Source organism: Peromyscus leucopus, chromosome 2 (genome assembly GCF_004664715.2).
Source record: "Peromyscus leucopus breed LL Stock chromosome 2, UCI_PerLeu_2.1, whole genome shotgun sequence".
Taxonomy (NCBI): Eukaryota; Metazoa; Chordata; class Mammalia; order Rodentia; family Cricetidae; genus Peromyscus; species Peromyscus leucopus.
Window position 1 is genome coordinate 147,985,388 of NC_051064.1, and position 22,548 is coordinate 148,007,935.

The 22,548-nt window shown below is 51.8% G+C and overlaps 1 protein-coding gene across 1 annotated transcript; it reads left to right on the top strand.

Annotated features, from left to right (window-relative positions):
* The first annotated feature begins 1,957 nt into the window (after window positions 1-1,957).
* On the top strand, window positions 1,958-18,911 carry Gpr157 (G protein-coupled receptor 157). The gene is made up of 4 exons (XM_028858463.2): window positions 1,958-2,505; window positions 14,132-14,345; window positions 16,960-17,154; window positions 17,609-18,911. The coding sequence occupies exons 1-4, from the start codon at window positions 2,123-2,125 to the stop codon at window positions 17,810-17,812; spliced, it is 996 nt and encodes a 331-aa protein (XP_028714296.1). The 5' UTR covers window positions 1,958-2,122; the 3' UTR covers window positions 17,813-18,911.
* Window positions 18,912-22,548: the final 3,637 nt, after the last annotated feature.

Genomic DNA, 22,548 nt, shown 5'->3' on the forward strand with positions numbered 1-22,548 from the left:
CTAGAGGTCCTGAGTTCAATTCCCAGCAACCACATGGTAGCTCACAACCATCTATAATGAGATCTGGCACCCCCTTCTGGCCTGCAGGCAGAACATGTATACATAATTAATTAATTAATCAATTAGTTAATTAAAAATACAAACATTTTAAAAAATTACTTTTATTACTATTAATTATGTGTGTGTGTCCATACCGGCTTATGTGCATGTGAGTACGGTACCCTCAGAGACCAGAGGCATGGGATACACTTAATAACTGGAATTGTAAGTGGTTGTGAGCCACCTAATACAAGAGCTGGTAATGCAAACCAGGTCTGCTGTAAAAGTATCTCCATCCCTGAAAAACACAAAATGATTAAACAAGAAAAAGACTCTGTAAACCGGGAACTAATATTTCCTTTAGTTTTTCTTTTCATTTTACATTTTTAAAATTACATTTTTTTAATTGCACGTGTTCAGTGGGGTGGGGGAGACGTGTGCTGTGCACAGTGTGGAGGTACGGCGACAACTTACAGGAGTCGATCTCTCTTTCTGAGTGCGCCCTGAGCATCAAACTCAGATTGTCGGTCGTTTTGCCAGGGCTGTTTCTCAAAGCCATCTCACAGGCACTAACGTTTCATTCCGTAAAATTCGCACCTCGAGAGAGATGGTCACTTGCTGCTTTTACAGAGGACTGGGTTCAAGTCCAGCACCCACATGGTGCAGGGGGTATGACGCCCTCTTCTGGCCACTGTAGGCACTTCACTCACGTGGTACAAGACATCCATGCAGACATAATATCCGTGCACGTAAAATAATTAAATATTTTTTAAATCGCACCTAATAAACTCTATAGAATAACTAGGAACTAAAAGTATATAGCTCAGTAGAACACTTCATTGGCATGTGTGAGGCCCTGAGTTCCATTCCCAGCTCCGCAAAAACAGTACATTCATTGTAACAAAAGTTAAAAACTTCCCCAGATCAGCACCACAGACCTTGTGAACATTGGACGTACCCAGGCTTCAAGAATGTGGGTCATGCTCTGGACCTGTTTTTGCCACCATCGGAAAGAATGTCTCCAACAACCGCCCTCCTCGCCCCAACACACACGTAAACAGGCTGACCTGGAGGAAAGTAACATTAGCCCTAAAAATGTCGTTCTCCCTTCCCTCCCAGGACGGGATGTCCTAGCCATTTGCTAGCCTCTTAGAGTAGCTCTGGGACGCTTAGGCAATGACTGGGACCAGGACCGGGAGCTACTGGGGAGGAGAGAGGTGTAGGGGCATAGAGGCGTGGGGAAGCTCGTGAGCGTGGTGCTGAATGAGCATCAGGGGTGGAGCAGTGCACGAGTGGGGGTCACGGGAGGAGCTTGGGAGGAGCTGGGCGGTGCCCTGGAGCCACGGGGCGGGACGTGGAGAGCTCAGAGGCGGCGCGAGGAGAGGCCTCAGCATTACAGAGGCGGGGCGTGGAGGGCTCGGGGGCGGGGCGAGGCGGGGCAGGGGCAGGAGCTGGGCTCCAGAGCTTGGGATGTGAGAAGTGGAGAATTTAGGGGCAAGGTATAGGGACGGATTTGGGGCACGGAGAACGCAGGGGCGGGCTCCAGGGCTGGGTGCTGAGGTTACCGGGGCGGAGTGTGGACAGCGCTGAGAGCGTGGGAGGCAGACACAGGGATACCGAGCTTGCAGAGCGCAGGGACGGGGACTAGGGTGCTCAGGGGAGGGGCCTGGAGGGCGCAGGGGCGGGGCGTGGAGAGCTCAGGAGCAGGGATTAGGGAGCTCAGCGAGGGGTGTGGGGGATCAGGGTGAAACGGGAAGAGCTCAGGGGCGGGGATTAGAGGGCTCAGGGGCGGGGATTAGAGGGCTCAGGGGCGGGGATTAGAGGGCTCAGGGGCGGGGATTAGAGGGCTCAGGGGCGGGGATTAGAGGGCTCTGGGCAGGGCGTGGAGGGCGTTGGGATGAGACTGGTGGCTGCTTAGTCGATAGACTGGGCGGGGTTGGGACGCAGGCGGGACCCGTGGGGACGCGAGTCCTGGGCGCCTAGATGCCCAAACAGAGGCGACCGCGGGCTCGGCTTGGCCTCGACCTCTCGGCACCCTTGGACCTGTGCACCCTGGCCGTCTGCCCTTGGTCCCCAGCCGGCCATGCCCTCACCCGCGCCTCCCACCGAGCTGCTGCCGTGGGAGCGCGCCGTGGTGCTGCTGTCGTGCGTGCTGTCAGCGCTGGGCTCGGGCCTCCTGGTGGCCACGCACGCCCTGTGGCCTGACCTGCGTAGCCGGGCGCGGCGCCTGCTACTCTTCCTGTCGCTAACGGACCTGCTCTCGGCTGCCTCGTACTTCTACGGGGTGCTGAAGGACTTTGCGGGCTCTTCGTGGGACTGCGTGCTTCAGGGCGCGCTCTCTACTTTCGCCAACACCAGCTCCTTCTTCTGGACGGTGGCCATCGCCCTCTACCTGTACCTCAGCATCGTCCGAGCTGCGCGCGGGCCCAGCACGGACCACCTACTCTGGGCCTTCCACCTCGTCAGGTGAGTAGGAGACGCTGCTTTGCCTCCTGGCTCCAGACCCAGTCTTACTGGTCCCTGGCCTTGCCTGCTGCACTGTGGCACTCGAGCGTCCTCCATCTAGATGGCAAGGTGGCCTGTCCTACTGGTAGTGATGCCCCCAGGCATCCCAGAACCATGGAAGGTTGCCTGGCTTGCCCAAGAGATTGGAGTCAACCTATCTGAGCATCTCTGAAGAGGGTGGTTGGTGTCTGCCCCAGCTGGAACCTTCAGGCAAGGTGGGCGTGGGAGCAGAGCTTGCCCACAGGGGTGAGTCCTGCCATTTAGAAAGGATCTGGGGATGATGACACTGTGCCTTTTGCCTCCTGCTTCACGGTGACCTGGCAGTCTCTGCTCCAGTCTGCAGGCTGGGAGGTGAGTTAGGTGTCTGTCCTGGCCAAAGAGCCCACAACTTCCAATTCTGGGTGGATGTACCCACATGGGTGTGGTGCATCCAGCCACTCCCAGGCCACAGTGTCTCAACTATAAAATACAGAAAGGTATGCTTTTAAGTTTTTCATGCCATTTATAGACTTCAGGCCCCAGTCACCAGAATTTTTCTTCTAAGTTTTTTTTAAGATTTATTAATTTTATTTTATGTGTGAGTATTGACTGCATGTATGTATGTGCATCACGTGTATGTATGTGTACTTGATGCCCTGGAAGGACAGAAGAGGGCATCAGACCTCCCCTACCCAACTGGAGTTACAGGTGGCTGTGAACCATCATGTGGGTACTGGGAATTGAACCCAGGTCCTCCATAAGAACAACACCAAAGCCACCACTCCAGCCCCTTCTAGGAGGTCTTGACTGCCTAGCATTCATGATCTTCAAAACTGAGGTTTGGGGCTGGTTAGGATCAGAGCTGTCAGCCACCTGGAGCCTCTGAGTGTGGAAACCAAGGCCTTGGCCTGCCCTGCTTGTCAGCAAGAAAACTGTACCCAGAGGCCAGCCTCCCCTGTGTCATTTCGGAGTTCAGAATTCCCAGTGTCCTGTGCTGAGCCCAAGGCAGGAATCCTAAGGCTGTTTCCCTGTCTCCTTGCCTCAGCTCATGGCCCCAGAGTCTGCCCTAATTATAGGTCCTTTCTGAAAACTTGAGTGCTTTCCAAGGGCTGAGAGGGTAGTCAGCACTTTGGTAGAGACAGGTCACCTGGTTATCACACGCTGAGACAAGCTGGGAAGAGTCACTTGACCTCCTGTTCTTGTAACTCTTGGAAGGAGACCAGCTAGTCCCACTTCTCAGCTGGCCAGACAAGATCTTCGTAGCATGTCATTCACTGCACAGGGACCTGCTGGAAAGGAGGCTGCAGTTGGTTATTCTCCCCTCCAACATGCACCAGATACCAACTGTCAGAGACCGAAGTCTTCCATGGCAGAATTGGAGTCTGGACACAGGTGGCCATTGGCATTGAAAACCAGGCCCAGGCTGGACCTTGCTTTGCCGGAACCTCTCCTCTTGGCTGTACTCCTTCAGAAAATGGAAGGATGCAGTGTATTTTTAAGCAAAGGAACAGCCCCTTCTGTATAGCCCCGACAGAAGAGGATTCTCCTGGCCAACCTGAGTTGGCAGTGCTCTGCTCAGTTCTCATCAGAGGCCCTCTAAGAAGATTCTGTGATGCTCAGGGGAGGCCTTCTAGGGAAGGCTGTGTTCAAGAGACTTGCTAGAACCTGCCCAACTGGTTCATTTATGACCCAGATCCTCCACTCTATAGCCTTGGAGTATTAGGTTACTCCTGCAGATGGATCTGTTCGTGTGAGAAATCTCCTCCCTGGACACAGACTACTGACTGCCTACTATGTCTTTTCTCACTTAGTTATTAGACAAGGCCTCCCTATGTAGCCCTGGCTCTAACCTCCTCCCGTGGGTGATGAGATTAAAAGTGTGTGCTATCGTACCCATCAATGATCTACTTTTCGACTGACTATTAAAAATCAAGTCTCTCTTCAACCCTTACAGCCTTGGAAAGGATTTTAAACATTAGCAGCATAAATGGTGGCTATCCGGTAAAGAATTCTGAAGGACAATCGGGGGTTGATGGTACCCCTGTAATCCCAGGAGGCAGAGGCAGGAGAATCAGGGGTTCAAAATCTGCTTCAGCTCTGTTTAACTTCAGGTCAGCCTGCCAGCCTGGACTGCACGGGACCCTGTCCCCCCCACCCCCCAAAAAAAGTTACTGGGAATTGATCAAACAATGGAGTGGCGTTTTCTCTTTAAATTAGAAGAAAAATCATGAGACTGCTAACATGAAAAAGTTAGGGAAGCTGAACTGTCCCGCTCCAGTGCTTCTGGAAACTGGAGTAATCCTTGGAGGAATCTCTTGGTTCCTACCTTCCGATCCAGTAATCCTGTTGACCGGAGCCTAGTCTAAGAAGAAAATGCAAAGCTCACACAAAGCTGTGTGGACTCAGGACTTCCTGAGGTGCTGTTGCCATAGTGAGAATTAGAACTAACTTCAATGTCCAACAAGAGAGGAAGCAGTAAGTTAAGGGACTTCCTCTCCTTCCTATCCAAAATGCAACAGAACTATTAAATGCCCGTGGTTGATGCTCAAAATCATGTTTTTAATGGCATAATAGAATGTGGGATGAAAAGGAAATCTTTTTTGCTTGTTTTCTGGAAGTGCTGGAGATGGAAGCCAGTGCTACCTCCCCAGACCTGAGAAATCCCATCTCTAAAACCAACTACAGGCATGAAACACAGGATTCCAGAGACTCCTCTGCACACACAAGTTCCCGGGAAAGCAACCCTGTGACCCGAGAGCCTTCCTCTTAGTACTGAACACGGTCCCATTCCCAGTGACCTTTCTCCTTGACTGAAGTAGGGCAGCTGAGACCCCATCATCTGGCTCCTGAAGGTTTTACAAAGTGATGCCCTGTTATTAGATCATAGATCACCAGTGGTCCAACCAGATGGATGGGGCAGTCACCCATCACTCACAGAAGACAAGTCGAGGGCTCAGGGCTAGACGCTCATTCTGACTCAGAGTCTGTGCCCTTGATGAGTCCACCTGGCTGGAATAACAATAACCTTAACAAAACTTACTTATACTTTGCAGATTTCCCAATTATTAGCATTTTATCTTCTCCCATTATTTTTCTTGAATAGACATGATGCTGCCTCATGTATGTTTATGATATGTGACTTTCCTGCACAGGTACACAAACCAACACATGACTCTCAGGACAACACTGTCACCTATTGGTAGACTTTCTTGAACTTTTGTCTGTGATCTAACAGTGTCTCTGGGGGAAATTCTGAATTATGCGTTGATCCATTTTTCACATCTTTTTATCCCTTGAAAATCTTCCATTTCCCCGTCAGCCTTTACTTATTTTTACTTATTACTAGTGTTTGGAGGGTACGTGTACCATGGCGCCTGTGTGTGGAGGTCAGAAGACACTGTGTGGGCGGAGTTTTCTCCTTCCACCTCTATGTGGACTCAAAGGCTTGAACCTCCAGGCTTGGACATGGAGCACCTTCCCCCTGAGCCATCCTGCTAGGCCAGCATTGCCTAGCCATTTGTTTTTGGTTTTGGTTTTGAGTCTGATCCTCCTGTCTCCACTTCCCTTATGGTGTGATTATAAGTATGTATGCCGCTGTACCCGGTCTGCGCAGTGCTGAGGGTCAGGATCAGACCCAGGCAAGCGCCACCAACTGAGCTATACCTCAGCTCCTATTTAGTGTGTAGGCTAGGCTGGCCTGAAATCCAACATGTAGCCTAAGCTAGCTTCAGACTCAGGGCAAAACCTTTGCCTCAGCCTCCTGAGTGCTGAAGTTACAGACATGTGTCACTACCCCTGGTTCATTAACATTGGCATTGGGAAGAGTACAACGTGATAATCTGTAGGACGTCCCACAGTTTTTGTATGTCTGGTGAGTACAGCATGACAATGTGTAGGATGTCCCACAGTTTTTGTATGTCTGGTGAGTACAGCATGACAATGTGTAGGACGTCCCACAGTTTTTGTATGTCTGGTGCTTCTTCACAGAGCTTCAAGTTTTGCGCTCCAGCAGGTTTCAGAAGCGCTTTGGTATTGACATGCTAAGGTCACATCTGCCAGACATGGTGTAGTTCTCTCTGTTTGTGTGTGTCTCTCTGTGTCTCTGTCTCTTTCTGTTTGGGTGTTTTGCTTGCCTGTTTGTACCGCATGTGTGCAGTGCCCATGGAGGCCAGAAGGGGGTGTTCTCTTGGGACTAGAGTTAGAGATGGCTGGAATCCACTGTGTGGGAGCTGAGAATCGAACCTGAGTCCTCTGGAAGAGCAGCCGGTGCTCTTTACCACTGGGCCGTCTCTCCAGACCTGCTTTTGCTTTGGTAGTTTCTGTTGTACATCTGTGTGAATGTGCCTCTGTGGTCATTTATTTCCAGTGCCCGCCAGGGCTAGAATTGCCTGAATGGGTCATTTCCCATCCTTCCTTTATGGCAACTAAGATAACCCTGTCTCCACCCTCCCCTTGGGCAAGGGCTCCAGAGTCAGCAGGGGCCAGCTAGCACCTCTACCCCGTGTTCTGCCTGATCAGTTCTAGAGCCCTGTGAACAGGGGTGGGATGTGGGATGTCTCTAGGGGTCAGAGGCAAGGTCCTGACTGAGCTGGCCTCCAGCAGTCTAGACTTCTGGCTCTACTTCTGAGTGAGAGTGAATGCAACAGCTGTATTGCGCTCTCTCTCTCTCTCTCTCTCTCTCTCTCTCTCTCTCTCTCTCCCCCCCCCCACCTCTGAGGCTCCCTTCGGTTTGTGGAGGAAGTCTTATGTCCCAGCTGACCATAGAGTCTGCTATGGGGAGTGGGAAGTCCCACCGTAGTGAAAGGGGGAACAAAGGGAGGGTCTAGCCAAGCATAGTAGTGTGTGACTGAGATCCCAGCACTTGGAGGCTGAAGCAGGGGGCTTGCCATGAATTCAAGGGCAGAGCTGGATTTTGGGGTTCTTCCTGCCATGTCCCAGTGTCCTCTCCAAGACTCATGCTGGAGAGGGAGGTCAGGGGAGAAGAATGAATTTGCTTGTGTTTTTTTTGAGGCCGAGTCTCAGCTCAGCCTGGCCTCAGACTTGCTACGGAGCCCAGAATTCTCTCAAACTCTTGACCTTCCTGCCTCCACTTCCCAAGTGCAAGGATTACAGGCTCGAACCCCCATGCCCACCTTGGCGTTTGTTCTAGACAAGGTCTCACACTGTAGCCCAGGCTGGCCTAGAACTCACTCTGTGGCCCAGTAGACTGGCTTTGAATTAAGGTCAGGCTTCTCTTCTCTGCCTCCCAGGCACCGTGCCCCCCTCGGTCAGTTGCTGTTGTAGGGGTGCAGACTGAGGGCTCTTACAGGGGTACGTGCTGAGGGGGGAGGGGTGGGCTCCGGCGGAGGGTGTTGGATCTTCATGTTTTCTTTCTTGTGGCTTGTTGTTTTCTGTGTGTTTGTTTGGTTGGTTGGTTAGTTTTTTGTTTTTTGTTTGTTTGTATGTTTTTTGAGAGACAGATCTCACTCTGTAGTTCTGGCTGGCCTGGAACTCATAGAGACCTGCCTGCCTCTTGCCTTTGTGTAAGAAGTGCTGGGATTAAGTCATGTGCCACCATGCCCTGCTCATCCTTAAGTATTTAAACAACCAAGATTCTTTCCAGGCTTGGTAGAGAGATGTTGAAGGAGGCAGATTGCAGGTGAGACATCCTTTAGTACCACAGAGGGTGGGGGACAGACGGAGGCGGGAGGCAGAGACTGGCATAGGGATCCACCAGCAATCCACAGGACAAAGGAATTCCTTCATGGACTTTAGAGTGTGCAGTCTCTGGGTTTAGCCATTATGTGAAAGCACCAGCAAGACTAGCTCAGGAAGCTGATCCTATTGCCCCACCCTGTCTTGGGGCTGCTGCATGCTAGGACTTGAGCTGCTTAGGGAAGATACTTGCTAGGAAGGAAGTGAGGCTTCTGATTCCCTCTACAGTCTGCAGGGGCGGCCTCTCATCTGACTCTGGGCGGGCAGCCTCTTGAACAGCACGCCAGGGCATCAATGCCCCCCAAATCGGAGCTGGTTTGTGTTTGTTCTACTGAATGTTTTTTCCAAGATTATATGTTAAAATCATAGCAGTTGGAAACCCAGGGCAAGAGCCCCAGGGACAGCCCCGGAGGTGGGTACCCTTGATCCTTCCAAGAGTCAGATTGTTTATCCTTCCCCAGGACCCAGGTGGCCAGGGGCATCTGCTGAGGGCTACAATGTCATCAGGTGGCTTGTGCATTGCACAGGACACCCCTCCCCTCCCCCAGCTGAAGCCACAGAATGACCTCATGGTGGCCTTCCTAGAGACTGACCCCCTGAACCTCTCCCACGTCCTAGCTCTGCCCCCGAGAGGAACAATAAGTAAGCCATTGTCCTGGGGAAGCTGCCTCTGCAGCCTCTGTTCGCCTGGGCTTCCCTCTGGCTCCTCCCCAGAGCTTTTTTAAACTGAAACATTGTTGCCTGTCAGGTTCCTCTATTTTTTCCCCCAGTTCTGTTAACATTTTAAAGTTTTTCATAACCACCAGGCCCTTAAACCAGGAATTGCCATTTGGCACACAGAGGGAGTGAAGGAAGACCCCCCCCCCCCACACACACACACACACTTTGTTTCCTACCCAGCAGTTGCCAGCCTCCGCAGATCAGGAGGAACTGGGAAACACAGGAACCTGGTTGTGGGGGTAGCTGACGGCATAAATGATGTCTGGAGCCCACTTGCAACCTGGGCCCTTAGTGGGATGGGATGGGGCCTGGGCTGGCGGTTCAGATGCCCTTTGCAAAGCAGTGGGCAGCTTTTCCACTGGACTCTGAGAAGGAGGAGGAGGGATGTCCTTACAGAAAAATGCCCCACTCTATAACAACAGATGGGCAGAGCTGGGATCCCCAAGGGGCCTGGTTCCAGCGGGCATCCTGCACATTGCTATTCTGAGGACAGCCACCTGCCTGAGGCCGTCATATGAATGCCAGGGGGTTCCTAGTATGAGGGCGGCTTGCCTCTTCCCTGTGCAACTGTTTCCAGTTTCACTTCCCTGGGGATTTAAAACTAGAATGATAGAGTCCCCAGAGGGCCTTGGCTGGAGAAAGTCAAGTGGCATTGCTTCTGTTTTCTCTTCCTTAAGCCCTTCTGGTTCATTCCTTTGATGCTGGAGCCTGGCTCCCCAGGGGCTGGGGTAGTGACCCTTCCCAGCACGCGTGCCTATGTTCTGCATGGTGTACCAACTTGAACTTCTTCCCTCAGGGCTCTGGAGCTGGAAGTTCAAGGTGTGAGCCAGGAGATTTCTCCTTGGCTCACAGACTGTGTTGTCTCCCTGGATCCTCACAAGGAGGCCCTTTGTGCTTGTCAGTGTCAAAATCTGTTCCTAGATTTTGAGATACGGTGCTGTTGGATGTGGGCCACTCTGGCCGCCTCCTCATGTGTATTTAGTTAACTCTTGAAGGACCTTGTCTCCAAACAGTCATAGTCTCAGGCTCTGAGAGTTAGGGCTTCAGGAGACAGATCTGGGATGGAGCCTGGTTCAGTCTGTAACTGCCTGAGGAGGGAGGAAGCTGGTGCAGAGCTGTGGGGGACCAGCCCCCACACTTATTTACCCCAGGACTCTTAAGGAATGAGGGATAAGAGACTTAGTTAGAAATAGAGAGGGGAGAAACAGAGAAAACACAGGATAGCCTCAGGTGGGCCTGGATCCTTATCCACCAGCCCAGAACTTTATTCCAAAGGTCTGTTTATAACAATTCCAAGGGGTGGAGCAAAAGCATCCCCCTTGCTAGTTACAGTCACCTCGTACCCAGGCCCGTGGTCCAATCAGCCTCCCGTGCAGTCCTGCTGGGTCCAGCCACGAGGAAACCTAGTGGCTCCAACAGAGCCAGACCTTGGGTTCCAGACCAGCACAAACCAGGGGCCCCGGCACTGAGGGGACAAGTGAGAGATCTGCTCAGGGTGTGGTGTGCTAGCCTGCTTCTGGACACTAATCCGTGAGGTCTCCTGCTTCAGAATCAGAGGTTTGAAGAGGCGAGGCCTTATCCAGCCTGGTCTACACAAGACCCGGTTTCAAAAAATTTAAGTGATAGAGACAACTTTAATAATACGGAGAACTGTGGAGCAGAGGCAGGCTGGAGAGATGGCTCAGTGGTTAAGAGCATTTACTGCTCTTGCAGAGGACCCGGGTTTGGTTCCTAGCACCTACATGGCAGCTCATAGCTGCCTGGAACTCCAATTCTGAAGGATATGGCACCCTCTTCTGGCCTCCATGTGATATACATGCATATGTGCAGGCAAAACACCCGTATCCATGAAATAAATAAATCTGTAAAACATAAAGCTTAAAAGCGTTATTAGCCCAGAATCGAAGCAGAGATGGTGCTTTGTCAGGGCAGACGGGAAGCTGCGTGTTCAGCCAAGAGGTTGACCGGGAGAATGGATCAGAAAGAATGGTGAGCATGCAATCATCATGGGAACACCAGTGCTTTGTTGAGCAAAGTCCCTTAGTCATGGTCTGGTGAAGTTACAGTCTGTTTCTTCAGATAGGGCCTCACTATGTAGCCCAGGCTGGCTTCAGACTCCTGGCAATCCCCCTGCTTCAGCCTCTCTAGTACTGGCGTCACAGGCCTAGCTTCCACTTTCCTCTTAGATGTTACAGAAAATGAAGGTTATGAGGCTGCCTTGCAGGATGGTATCTTCTTAATTCCTGAGCGTAGCTGCTCTGGCATAGCGGGGCTCCCCCAAAGCAACCCTGGGGAGTCCATTGGCTGTATGGCCTTGATCTACACGAGGTATAGAAATATAAATACATGTTTGTGCTTGTGTGTCTTTTAAAATTACACTTATTTATTTTTGAGGGGCGGGCACGAATGCACCCTGGCACACATGTGGAGGTCAGAGGACAACTTGTGGGAGTCAGTCTGTCCTTCCACCACGTGGGTCCCAGGGATGGAACTCAGGTCACCAGGCTGAGTGGCAAGTGCCTTTATCCACTAAGCCGTCCCTGCAGCCCCAGGTACTGTATACTTCAGTCTCACTTACAGGCTGCTGTTGTGGCTGTCCTCTGAGCCCACTTATCCCAGCCGGCCCTGATGGCTGTTCCCTGGTGAGGAGGTAGAGAGGTCACAAGGCGCTCACCTGAGTGTCCAGCCGCTTCCTGCCACCTGTTGTACGCACCTCTGACTGACTTACACATGTCCTTGGGGAGGACCTAGAATATGTAGACTCAGAGGATAGAGGAAGACTAAGGGGGGAGGGGCTAGGACATTTGGCCCAGAGTATAAAGGAAGACTCAGGGGTCGGGGGCTTTCTGTCTAGATGGCCCTGGGGAAGCCCTCATCCCTGCTGGCGAAAGGAAAGGCTTTATGATGCGGCCTTTTTGTGATGAGCACCCGAACCCCTGTAAGTAACCCCTCACCTATGACCTGTGAGGAAGCCCTGAAAATTCAGTCGGCTCTCCAGAGGGAACTTTGGCAGAATCATTTCTCAGTTTGCCCCCCCCCCCCCCCGGCCCCGACCCAAGGGATTTCAGCTAGAGCTGAATGCTTCACTCCCTTCTATCAGTGGTATGTATGATGAATGTATGCATGTATGTGCATACATGTGCACACACTATACACATCCACTTGCACTCTTCTGATGGACATTAAAACATTCCAGCAGGATGAGGTCCTGCCTCGGCGCCAGGTTGGCCTCCAGAGTGTCTGCCTTCCAAGTGCTGGGATTACAGGCATGCACTGCCCTGCCTGCCTCTAATCACAGTCTTCACGGCTGCTGGCACATGTGTGGCTGCCTGGGCTTGTGTGAGCTGCATGAATGCTCATCTGGTTTTCCTCAGATGCTACCATCATCACCCCACCCTGTGAGAACGCTTGCCGAAGCTAAGCGACCTGCCCAAGTGGCGACAGAGTGATAATTGGGACCCAACCCATTGCATCAAAGTCAGAGCTCCCAATCCTGTGTCACCTCCATAAGAGGTGTCCCTCTGATAAGTTGTTTTGGAAGGAGACTGGGCAGGGATTCTTGGAAAGGGGACTTGGAACTTGGGCCTAATTCCAGTTGTGTTGCGGTGGGTACATTCTCCAAATGGGGGAGCAGGACAATGTTCCCAGCGTTGGGCTGCCGCCAAGATGTTCTAGAGGGTCACTTTGACCCTTGTCAGCCTGCAGTCCCTCTATATAAGAAAGGGGGCCTCGACGGGCAGCGGTGGTGCACGCCTTTAATCCCAGCACTCGGGAGGCAGAGTCAGGAGGATCTCTGTGAGTTTGAGGCCAGCCTGGTCTATAGAGTGAGATCCAGGAACCCTGTCTTGGAAAAAAAAAGAAAGAAAGATAAAGAAAGGAAGGAAGGAGGGAAGGAGGGAGGGAGGGAGGGAGGAGGAGGAAGAAAAAGAAAGAAAGAAAGAAAGAAAGAAAGAAAGGAAGGAAGGAAGGAAGGAAGGAAGGAAGGAAGGAAGAAAGAAAGAAAGCCTTAGGGCCAAGGGATTTGCCTACACATAGTCTGTGATCTAGCTCTGGATTCTCCCAAATCCTGCAACCCCAAGCTCTCCCAGGTTGCCAGGGCACTGACTGAGGGTGTGAGTGTTGAAGCCCAGACATGCACGCTGATGTTTGCATACTGGTGCCCACACCCCTCTGGGTGTAGGGAGAGAAGCCAGGCTTCTAAGAGCTGGATCTATCTGGCCACAACCCTCTCTGAGGAGCACTGAACCTTTATTTTTTAATTAGTTTATTTTTCAATATGAGTGTTTTGCATGTATGTCTGCTTACCACGTGTATGCCAGAAGAGGGCATTGGATCCCCTGAAACTGGGGTTAGCAATCTGCAAACACCAACATTTGTGTTTTGGCCCAAGTACTCACAACCTCAGTCAGTCCCCTGGCAACCTGGGAGGGGGGCGTCTTGGGGTACCGGAGTTGGGAGTGGATTCTCTGGGTCTGAATGGGAAATTACAGGCTATGGATAGGTAAATCCCCTGGGCCCCAGATGGTTGTGAGTTACCATGTGGGTGGTTAGAATCAAACCTGGGTCTTCTGGAAGAGCATCCAGTGATTGATTGATTGACTGATTGATTATGTATACAGTGTTCTGTCTGCATGTATGCCTACTCACCAGAAGAGGGCATCAGATCTCATTAATGGTGGTTGTGAACCACTGTGTGGGTTGCTGGGAATTGAAGAGCAGGAGACAGCCAGTGCTCTTAACCTCTAAACCATCTCTCCAGCCCACAGCCAGGGATCTTGATCTCTGAGTTGTATCATTTGGGAGATTGTTTTGAGGGAGTCTCATTCTGTAGCCCAGGCTAGCATCTCACTGTGTAGTCCAGGGTGGCCTAGAACTCACAGTGATCTGTCTGCCTCCACCCCCAAGCCCTGAGGTTACAGGTTATACTATCATGCCCAGTTTCTGTGGCACTAGAGTTTGAGCCGAGGGCTTCATTCATGCAACCACTCTCCCGACCAGGCCACAAAGTCCTGAAATGCTAATTAGAGCAGGCTCCCCCATGCCCTCCCTTGATTTACAGGAACACACTATCTGATGCTGGTTTGGGAGCATTGCCCTCTGCAGAGAGGACCCCAGTCAGTCATTTTTGCCTATGACAACACTGCAGGGTGTTATGGGCTAACCTTGGCACCTCTCTTTTCATGTTATTCTTCAGCTGGGGTGTCCCACTGGCCATCACAGTGGCTGCTGTCTCTCTAAAGAAGATAGGCTACGATGCTTCAGATGTGTCCGTGGGCTGGTGCTGGATCAACCTGGAGGCTGAGGACCGTGTCCTGTGGATGCTGCTGACTGGGAAGCTGTGGGAGATGCTGGCCTATGTCTTACTGCCTCTGCTCTACCTTCTGGTCAGGAAACACATCAACAGAGCGGTAGGTGTCTGATGTGCTGGCCCTTCAGGGACAGGCTGGTCCTCTGAAGGACCACACTAGTGCCAGGCCATAGGGCCTGTGTGCTTGGACTGAATGTGGGATCATGAATAGACTTGTTGGCTAAGTAGTCCTGGTATAGATGAGGGGACTCAGTGGTGGAGTAGCTGGACCACAGAGCTATGTTCTCCACTGTGGTCCTGCACTGCCCCCGTGTGGCCAGCTCCAATATTACACTAAGGAATTTCCAAGTCAAGGATGATGGCCACAGATAACTCACCTCCCCTTGGTGGTCAAAATTGTGTCCCAAGTGTCAGGCTTTTCAGGAGATCATAAGTCATTAGGGCTATCCAGAGAGAGAGGCTGGTCCTCAGAGAGGTGAAGCCTAAGCAATTATGGTCAAAGATAAATCAATCAGTGACTGAAGCAGTCACAGCTTTCCCTTGAATTCAGACTCCAGTCTGTGAGAATCTCATTTCCTTTCGTTTGTTTTTTTTTTTTTTTTTTTTTGAGACATAGTCTTGCTTTGTTTTGTTGTTGTTGAGATGCAGGTCACATGTAGTTCAGGCTGGCCTGGAACTCACTACAGAGTTCAGGATAATGGTAAACTTCTGACCTTCCTGCCTCCACCTCTCAAGTACTAGGATTAAAGGTCTGCACCACGCCAGTTTCTGCAGTGCTGGGGATCGAACCCAGGGCTTCATATGTGCTGAATGAGTGTTCTATCAAATGGCCAACCTCTTTGAATGCTCTTCTCACTTCCCACCGACCTGGGAAGATGGAGGCGCTTCTGGAGAATGAAGCCGGCCCCCTCCAATTCTACCAGGCTCCATCCTGTTGGGTGTACCTTTTGTCCTTTCTAGAGCAGGGCAGGAGCCCCCTGCTTGCCAGAGTGGCTCCTGCGTGTGACAGTCAACTCTTGCAATTTGGCAAGGGTTTTCAGAAAAGAAAAGGAATGAAGTGGACAAGGAGGTGAGAACATAGTCGTTCCTGCCTGGAGATGGGGGAGAGCCGTTAAATGGGGAGGCGAGCTTGGTTCTGAGGAGCTGCCCAACTGGTCCAGCTTCCCCAAGCTGCACCACCTCCTTTGAACTCTCTGCCCTGCCCCTCCCCATCTGTGTGAGGTGACATTCAGCTCCCCAGGCTACTGTCACAGACCCTCAAGGGAGGAGGAGGTGGGTCCTTTAATTAGGTGAGCTGTCAAAGCTTGACACTCAGATGCCAGACCTATGGTTATTCCCTCACCAGCTTCAGTGTCCTAAACACATGACCAGGCTCAGACCGACACCTCTCATTGGCCAGTTCTGTCGGCCTTACAGATTTGATTGTGATTTGAAACTGAGCATCCTTCCCTGCTATGAGAACCGTTCCTCAGGAATGCACGAGCCAAGGCTGCCTCCTTCCTTTCCTCCACCCCTTCTGTGGGCAACCTGGGGATCTTGCTTTGGGCAGGGAGGAGGGGGAGGGGGAGGGCAGCAGTAAGCTGAGCAACAAGGGTGAGTGATGTCAGGGGGTGGAGGTCGGGAAGAACCACGGAAAACAGACGCAGTCCATGACTGGAATGGGCTCAGGGCTATTTGCAAAATGGCTGCTTGTGAGCTTCATCCAGAACGTGACTCTGAGTGAGGACCTGAAGGTGAGGGAGCTGCGAGTAACTGGCCGTGCTTCTGCAGATACAAAGACCAGCTAAGACCTGGGGTTGGAGGAGAGCGATGTGGCCGGAAGAGCAAGGGAGAGGATGGGACTGAGGTCAGAACTGGGCCGGGGCTCACCTGAGGGGACGGCGGCGTAAGGAAGAGTGGAAACGGAACCACCAAGAGCTCTGAGTAGAGGACTCGCCAAACCTGCTCAGACCCTCTGAGAACTCCCCTCCTGCGCTGGGGATGGCCTGGGGGAGGGGCAGGGGAGACCAAGCAGACAAGATGATCATTCTGTGGCGGTGGGTCCAAGGATCCAATTTCCGGGTCTGTTCTGCAGGTGGGGCCTTTAGGACTTGCCTGTAGGTCAGGTGTGACTGGGGAAGAGAAGACGAAAAGATGACGCCACATGGTGACAGGAAGGATGAAGTGTCACTGAGCTGAGACGAGTGTGCAGCAGGCCTAAAGGCTGAGATGACTTACTCATCCCGGGCAGGGCTTCTGACATCTCTGAGACTCTCCTGTGGCCATGTGAAGGAAGTGGGCAGGGGATCCCATCTGGGAGTTGGAGGTTGGGGGATGGCTCCTGGTCTGATAGACTCCAGGCCTCAGTGTCCAAGTGGAAAAGGCAACAGTACCCCCTCTTGCTCTTCCGGGCTGGTATGGGCACGTGTGAGTGTGGGGGTGTGTGGATGTGTGGGCCTGTAGACCTGTGAGCGTGTGGGCGTGTGGATGTGGGCATGTGGGTGTGCGAACTTGTGAGTGTGTGGGCGTGTGGGTATGTGAGCATGTGGACGTGTGGACCTGTGAGCGTGTGGGCCTGTGGACCTGTGAGCGTGTGGACGTATGGACGTGTGGGTGTGTGAGCATGTGGACGTGTGGACCTGTGGGCATGTGGGCGTGTGGGCGTGTGGACGCGCATGGGCGGTTGTGGTAAAAGGCCCCCTGGCTCAGGTCTTTGCTCTCTGTCTTTGACACAGCACCAGGCGCTCTCCGAGTACCGGCCCATCTGGGAGGGGCGCCAGCTGCAGCGGGGCTCCTCCGCCATGGCTGATAAGAAACTGATCCTGATTCCCCTCATATTCATCTGCCTCCGGGTCTGGAGCACCGTGCGCTTCGTCCTGACCCTCTGTGGCTCCCCAGCTGTGCAGTCTCCGGTGCTGGTTGTTCTGCATGTATGTCCGCGGGCCCTGCTGCCCCGCAGTGGCATGGCCAGATCCCTTCCCTACACACTGATGATCTCAGGTCCCAGGGGGTTGGCCAGGGTGGGCCTATGGGAAACAGGGTAGTTCAGTGTCCTTCCCCTGTCTGTCCCCAAGCAAGCGTGGCTTTGCAGGGAGGGATGAGGAGAAATCTTGTGTGGCTGTTCTCAACAACCCAGAGAAGTCCTGGTAGAGTTGACTGATCCTGGATCCTTCTCACTGAGGAAGGCCTAAATGCAGGTCTGGCTAGGTGGCCAGTTCAGGCCTGTCCAAAATCTGCTATAAGGCCCCCTGTCTGCGCTCATCCCGTGACAGCTTAGGGGCAGGGACAGGAAAGGTCATGGGATTCCTAGCAGTCCACTGACTCCCCTTGATTGTGTTTCTAAGATACCCCCAACCCTGTGCTTATGCCTCTCCCCCTCCCCAGGGCATCGGGAACACCTTCCAGGGAGGGGCCAACTGCATCATGTTCGTCCTCTGCACCCGCGCAGTCCGCACCAGGCTCTTCTCCCTCTTCTGCTGCCGCTGCTATCCTCAGCCCTCGACCCAGAACCCCTCTGGAGCTCCTGCTCCCCCCAGGATGAGAGAATCTCAGGAATCCGGACTGATCCCAGAAGTTCCCAGCACTTGAGGGGTTGACTTTCCTCATTGCTAGCACCGGCGCCGCCTTCCTGGTTCATGCTGCGGAGACAGGGTCATGCGCACTGGAAGCCTCAACTGGTGAAGCTCGGACCCACCCCCTGTGAAGGAACGGCCATCAGTGCAGCCTCTTCTACCTCCTCTTCTCAGGCAGGCCGTGGACACCCGCGTCCTGGTTCCGTGTCCCGGTTCAGTGGGGTTTATTTGTGGAAGCCCAAAGATGTGGGATTCGGGACGCCAGCAATGCAGGATTCTGTCAGGGCACTGGTTCTCAGTGTCCTGCGGCCGCCAGCACTGTTTACTGTCTGAGGGACTCAGATCTATGGACCTCTCCCACAGGTGACTGATAATGTGTCATGGATTACAGAGATGCGTCTACCCAGACATCACAGAATGGGGTCCAGGTTTGCCAGGGAACTGAGATCCCCTGGAGAGCCTGGAGTAGTTAGAGCTGAACAGCAGAAGTTAAACCAGGACCCCAGTCCACTGAGGTCACAGGAGACTCCTTCATGGCACCCAGGCACACACTCATGGGCATCTCCCGGGTTCTCTGCTAGGGTCATCGGCCCTCAATATTTATTGCATTGAATTTCAGCACAGGCCAGAGTTCAGAGTCCTGTCCCGTTAGTCAATCACATAACATCCAGGTCCCTTCCAGTACCAGGACAGACGGCAGCTCAGCTCCAGTCCCTAAGGACGACACTATTTCACTCACCCCTGTTCTCAGTGATTCATGTAGGGGTGAGTTGGGAGGGCATCTGGCTTTGTTTAGTTGTATTTTGTTTGTTTTGGTTTGGTTTTTGTAGGAAAGGTGATCGGAGAGCTGGCGAATGGTCCAAATACTGATTCCTCCCAAAGGGAAGTGTTTTGAGATTCAGCCTTGGGCTGGGATGTAGCTCAGTGGTAGTTGCCAGGTTGGTCCCTGCACCAAAAATATTTTAAAAGCCTCTTTTTTTTTTTTTTTTTTTTTTTTTTGGTAGTTATTTGTGGCATATGGAAAGAGGATTCTGAGATGATTACATTTATTTTGTTTGAGACAGGATCTCATTACGTAGCTCTGGCTGTCCTGGAACTCACTCTGTAGACCAGGCTGGCCTCTAACTCACAGAGATCCACTTGCCTCTGCCTCCCAATAATTACATCTTTAAAAAATGTTTTGTTTTGTGCTCTCTGTACTAGGGCCTTGTGTCCATTAGGCAAGTGCTCTGCCTCTGGGTTCTATCCAAGCCTTCCTTTTAGTTTTTGTTTTGAGACAGAGTTGCCTAGACTGGCCTAGAACCCCTGTCAGCCAGGCTGGTCTTGAACTTGCGATTTTCCTACCTCAACCTCCCAGGAAGCTAGGGTTACAGCCTTGGACTACCATGCCCCACCAGAGAAGAGCATAAGTGAGCTGTGTGCCCTCTTCTCAGTGGCTCTTCCAACAGCACTCAGAACGGGAAGTGTGACCGTCACCTTGTGGCGGGTCGAGGAAACGTTCTGCTATACCTGTGCCCTTGGATTCTGCCAGTACCCCACAAAGCTGAGAGGATCACAGAGCATAGTAAAGTGGCTCAGGGTGAGAGCAAAGCCACACTGGGCCATCGATTCCCATTTTGCTCTCAAAACGACATCTCTCTCAGGATAGGAATAGTCACTCAGAGGACTGTGTCCATACGCTCCTTTTCTGATTTCCCTAGAAAGCATTTCTTTAGGAAAATCTGCAAGAGGTGGGCTCCCTCTTGGGAGTCAAAGACAGCTCCTGGGCAGGGGGCTGTCTGTTTACAGAAACAGCCTACGTCGGGCGTAGGGCATGCTGAGGTCCTGTGAGGATATAACAGCCAATTTGTGCACTGCCAAGCATGGTCCCCTGGCTTCTAAAATGGAACCGAAATTTGAGGAATTTATTTCCTGCAGAGGAGAAAATGATCTACAAAGTACCACAGAGGAAATGATGTTGGAATAAACCCAGCTGGGCAGGGCATTGTGGAGCCCTGGCTGTCTGAGGCCTTGTTCAGAAAAAGCCTGCAGAGGGAGTCGGGGGCCTTAGAAAGAATGCCCTAGCTGGAATCGGGGGCCTTAGGGTGCCCTAGCTGGAGTCGGGGGCCTTAGGATGCCCTAGCTGGAGTCGGGGGCCTTAGGATGCCCTACCTGGAGCCCGGGGCTCACTCAAGCTCTCTCTTTGATGACTGATGACAGGAAGGCTGTCTGTAAAACCCACTAAGTCGACACTTTGGCTCCCTCCATCCTCTCCCACACTGCCCTGTCACTGCAGGTGAATGGTGGTGACCCCAGGCTTGGTGCCTCTAGCCCTGTGAGCTCACAGACATCAACCTTACTGGGTGTGGAGGGTGCTCAGAGTTCAGAACCGAAGACAAAAGGAAGGTGAGTGGGTCCCCAGTGCCAGGGGAGGCACTAGAGGCTGCCAGCTCCCATGTTGCCTTGCTCAGTCTGGAGGCTTTCTATCTCTATTAGTTAATGTTATTCACATTTATCTGCATCTGCCCCTCAGTCACCCAAATGTGACCTCAGCCTTAACGGGTGCTACAGCCCTTGCCATGCCCCCCATCACCCTCTTCTTCAGCACTTTGTGACTCTCGTTCTCCTGGTCAGTTGCCAGATGCTTCCTGCCTCTGTTCATCTGAGGCTTTTTTTTTTTTTTTTGGCGATATGTATACATCTCACCAAATATGTTTGTACATATGTGTGTATACATATATATTTTGCAGTATATATGTATATATCTTAATATATATACATACTATATATACACAAATATATATACATATATATTTTGTGATATATATGTATGCCTATTGCAAAAATGTTTATATATGTGTATATACATACATGCCACATATATGCATGTGTATATATACCACAATATATACATATTTTTTTGTGATGTATGTATATATCACAAAAATATGTTTATGCATATATGTCTATATAATTTTTGGAGATAAAATTTGGCCAGGGGATTAAGCCTAGGCCTTTGTGCGTCCTAGACAAGTGCTCTAGTATTTAGCTGTTTTCCCAGTCCTTTTTTGAGTTTTGAAGCAAGGGGTTCTCACTAGTTGTCCAGGCAGGCCTTGAACTTGAGATCCTCCTGTCTCAGTTTCACTGTTTCTGGAATTGCAGGCCTATGCTACCAAACCCAGCTAACTTTCTGAAGCCTTTTAGTTCATTCTTTGTCTCTCTCTCTCTCCTAAAAGAATAATAAAGATTACATGTGTCCGAAGCTTAGAGTGCAAATGAAGCCGTTCGTTTGTCTTTACTTTGTTTTTATGTGTGTGAATGCTTTCGTGTATGTAAGTGCACATATGTGTGCGGTACCCTTGGAGGCCAGAGGGAGGCTGACCCCCAGAAACTGGGGCTATGGGTAGTTGTGAGCAGAGGGTAGAGGGAACTAAGGCAAGGTTCTCTGCAAGCACAGCAAATGCTCCTAACTGCTGAGCCGTCTCTCAGGCCCTTCTTCGTATGTTTTTATAAACTCACAGTTGTGGCGCAATTAAGTCTAGCATGAGATTGTTTGGAAGCATGATGTTAACCCTGGCTGGGTGAAAGCCCAAATTCTTGCTGTTTTAAATTAAATGAATTGATTATTTTTTTCCTGTGTGTTTGCTAAACTGATTCCCACTGATGTGGGGAGGGGTGGTGGCTGAGGCCTGGAGAATCCTTTCTTTCAATGTATGTCGTCACTGGCCACGCTTGGGCTTCATAGACACTTGAAAAGGTGCAGGTACACGTGTTGATCGGCTGCAGGCCTGCCCTCTTGTCTAGCTTCTGTCCTTAAGTCCTGGGCAAGTTGTACTCTGTAATCCTGGACTCACCCACCGCCCTCTTCCATCCATCAGAACCTTCCACCTTGGGTAGTTGGTTCTCATACACACTGTGTTTCCCACCCTCTCTGACCCTCTCTGGCTCTCCATGACCCCCCACAGCCCTCCCTGACCCTCAATGACCCTCCACTCTTCACTGACCACCATGCTTCTCTCCCTTTCCGTCCATCCCTCCCTCCTGACCTGACTGCCAGCCTCCTTCTGAATGACACCTCCTGTCTTCTTTTCCTCCTGCTCAGGAGGTCTTCTGCAGCACCCAACTCCATCTAGACCATGAGTTCGAACCTCAGCTTCTCATTGCTGGGATCACAGGTCTTGCACACCTGTGTCCTGGTTCCCTGGAGTTTGTTTGAGCATAAAGAGGTGGACTTCAGGGAAGCCATCCATGAAGGGTCCACACATGCAGCCCCTGGCTGTGGGGGGTCAGCCATGCAGGGTCCACACATGCAGCCCCTGGCTGTGGGGGGTCAGCCATGCAGGGTCCACACATGCAGCCCCTGGCTGTGGGGGGTCAGCCATATATGGTCCACACATCCAGCCCCTGGCTGTGGGAGGTCTGCCATGTATGGTCCACACATCCAGCCCCTGGCTGTGGCATTCCAGGCTCCCCTGACCTGGTGCTTTTTCCCTGTCTCCCAAGCTCTCTCCAACCTTCTCCCTGCAGAAAATGCAGCTTGCTGCTCCTCCCTGCTCTACACTGTCCCTGTGCTTAGTGGCCTTTTGCTGCCCTTGTCCGATGGACATCTAACAGGATGACCTCTTGTTCTCACGGATTCCCGAGCAGAGCTCTACATACTCCACTTTCTTCTGGGGTTGTGTGTTCCAGGGGCCAGCCTGGCATGCATCTGTGTCCTGGTGTCATTTCTGTGTCTGTAATAAATACCGTGACAAAAAGCAATTTAGGAGCCAA

Bases quoted from the DNA above. Each gene is read 5' to 3' on its own strand.
- Gpr157 (XM_028858463.2), top strand. From the start codon at position 2,123: ATGCCCTCACCCGCGCCTCCCACCGAGCTGCTGCCGTGGGAGCGCGCC. The intron at 14,346-16,959 runs GTAGGTGTCTGA...TCTTTGACACAG, and splicing joins GGAAACACATCAACAGAGCG to CACCAGGCGCTCTCCGAGTA. The intron at 17,155-17,608 runs GTATGTCCGCGG...CCCCCTCCCCAG, and splicing joins CGGTGCTGGTTGTTCTGCAT to GGCATCGGGAACACCTTCCA.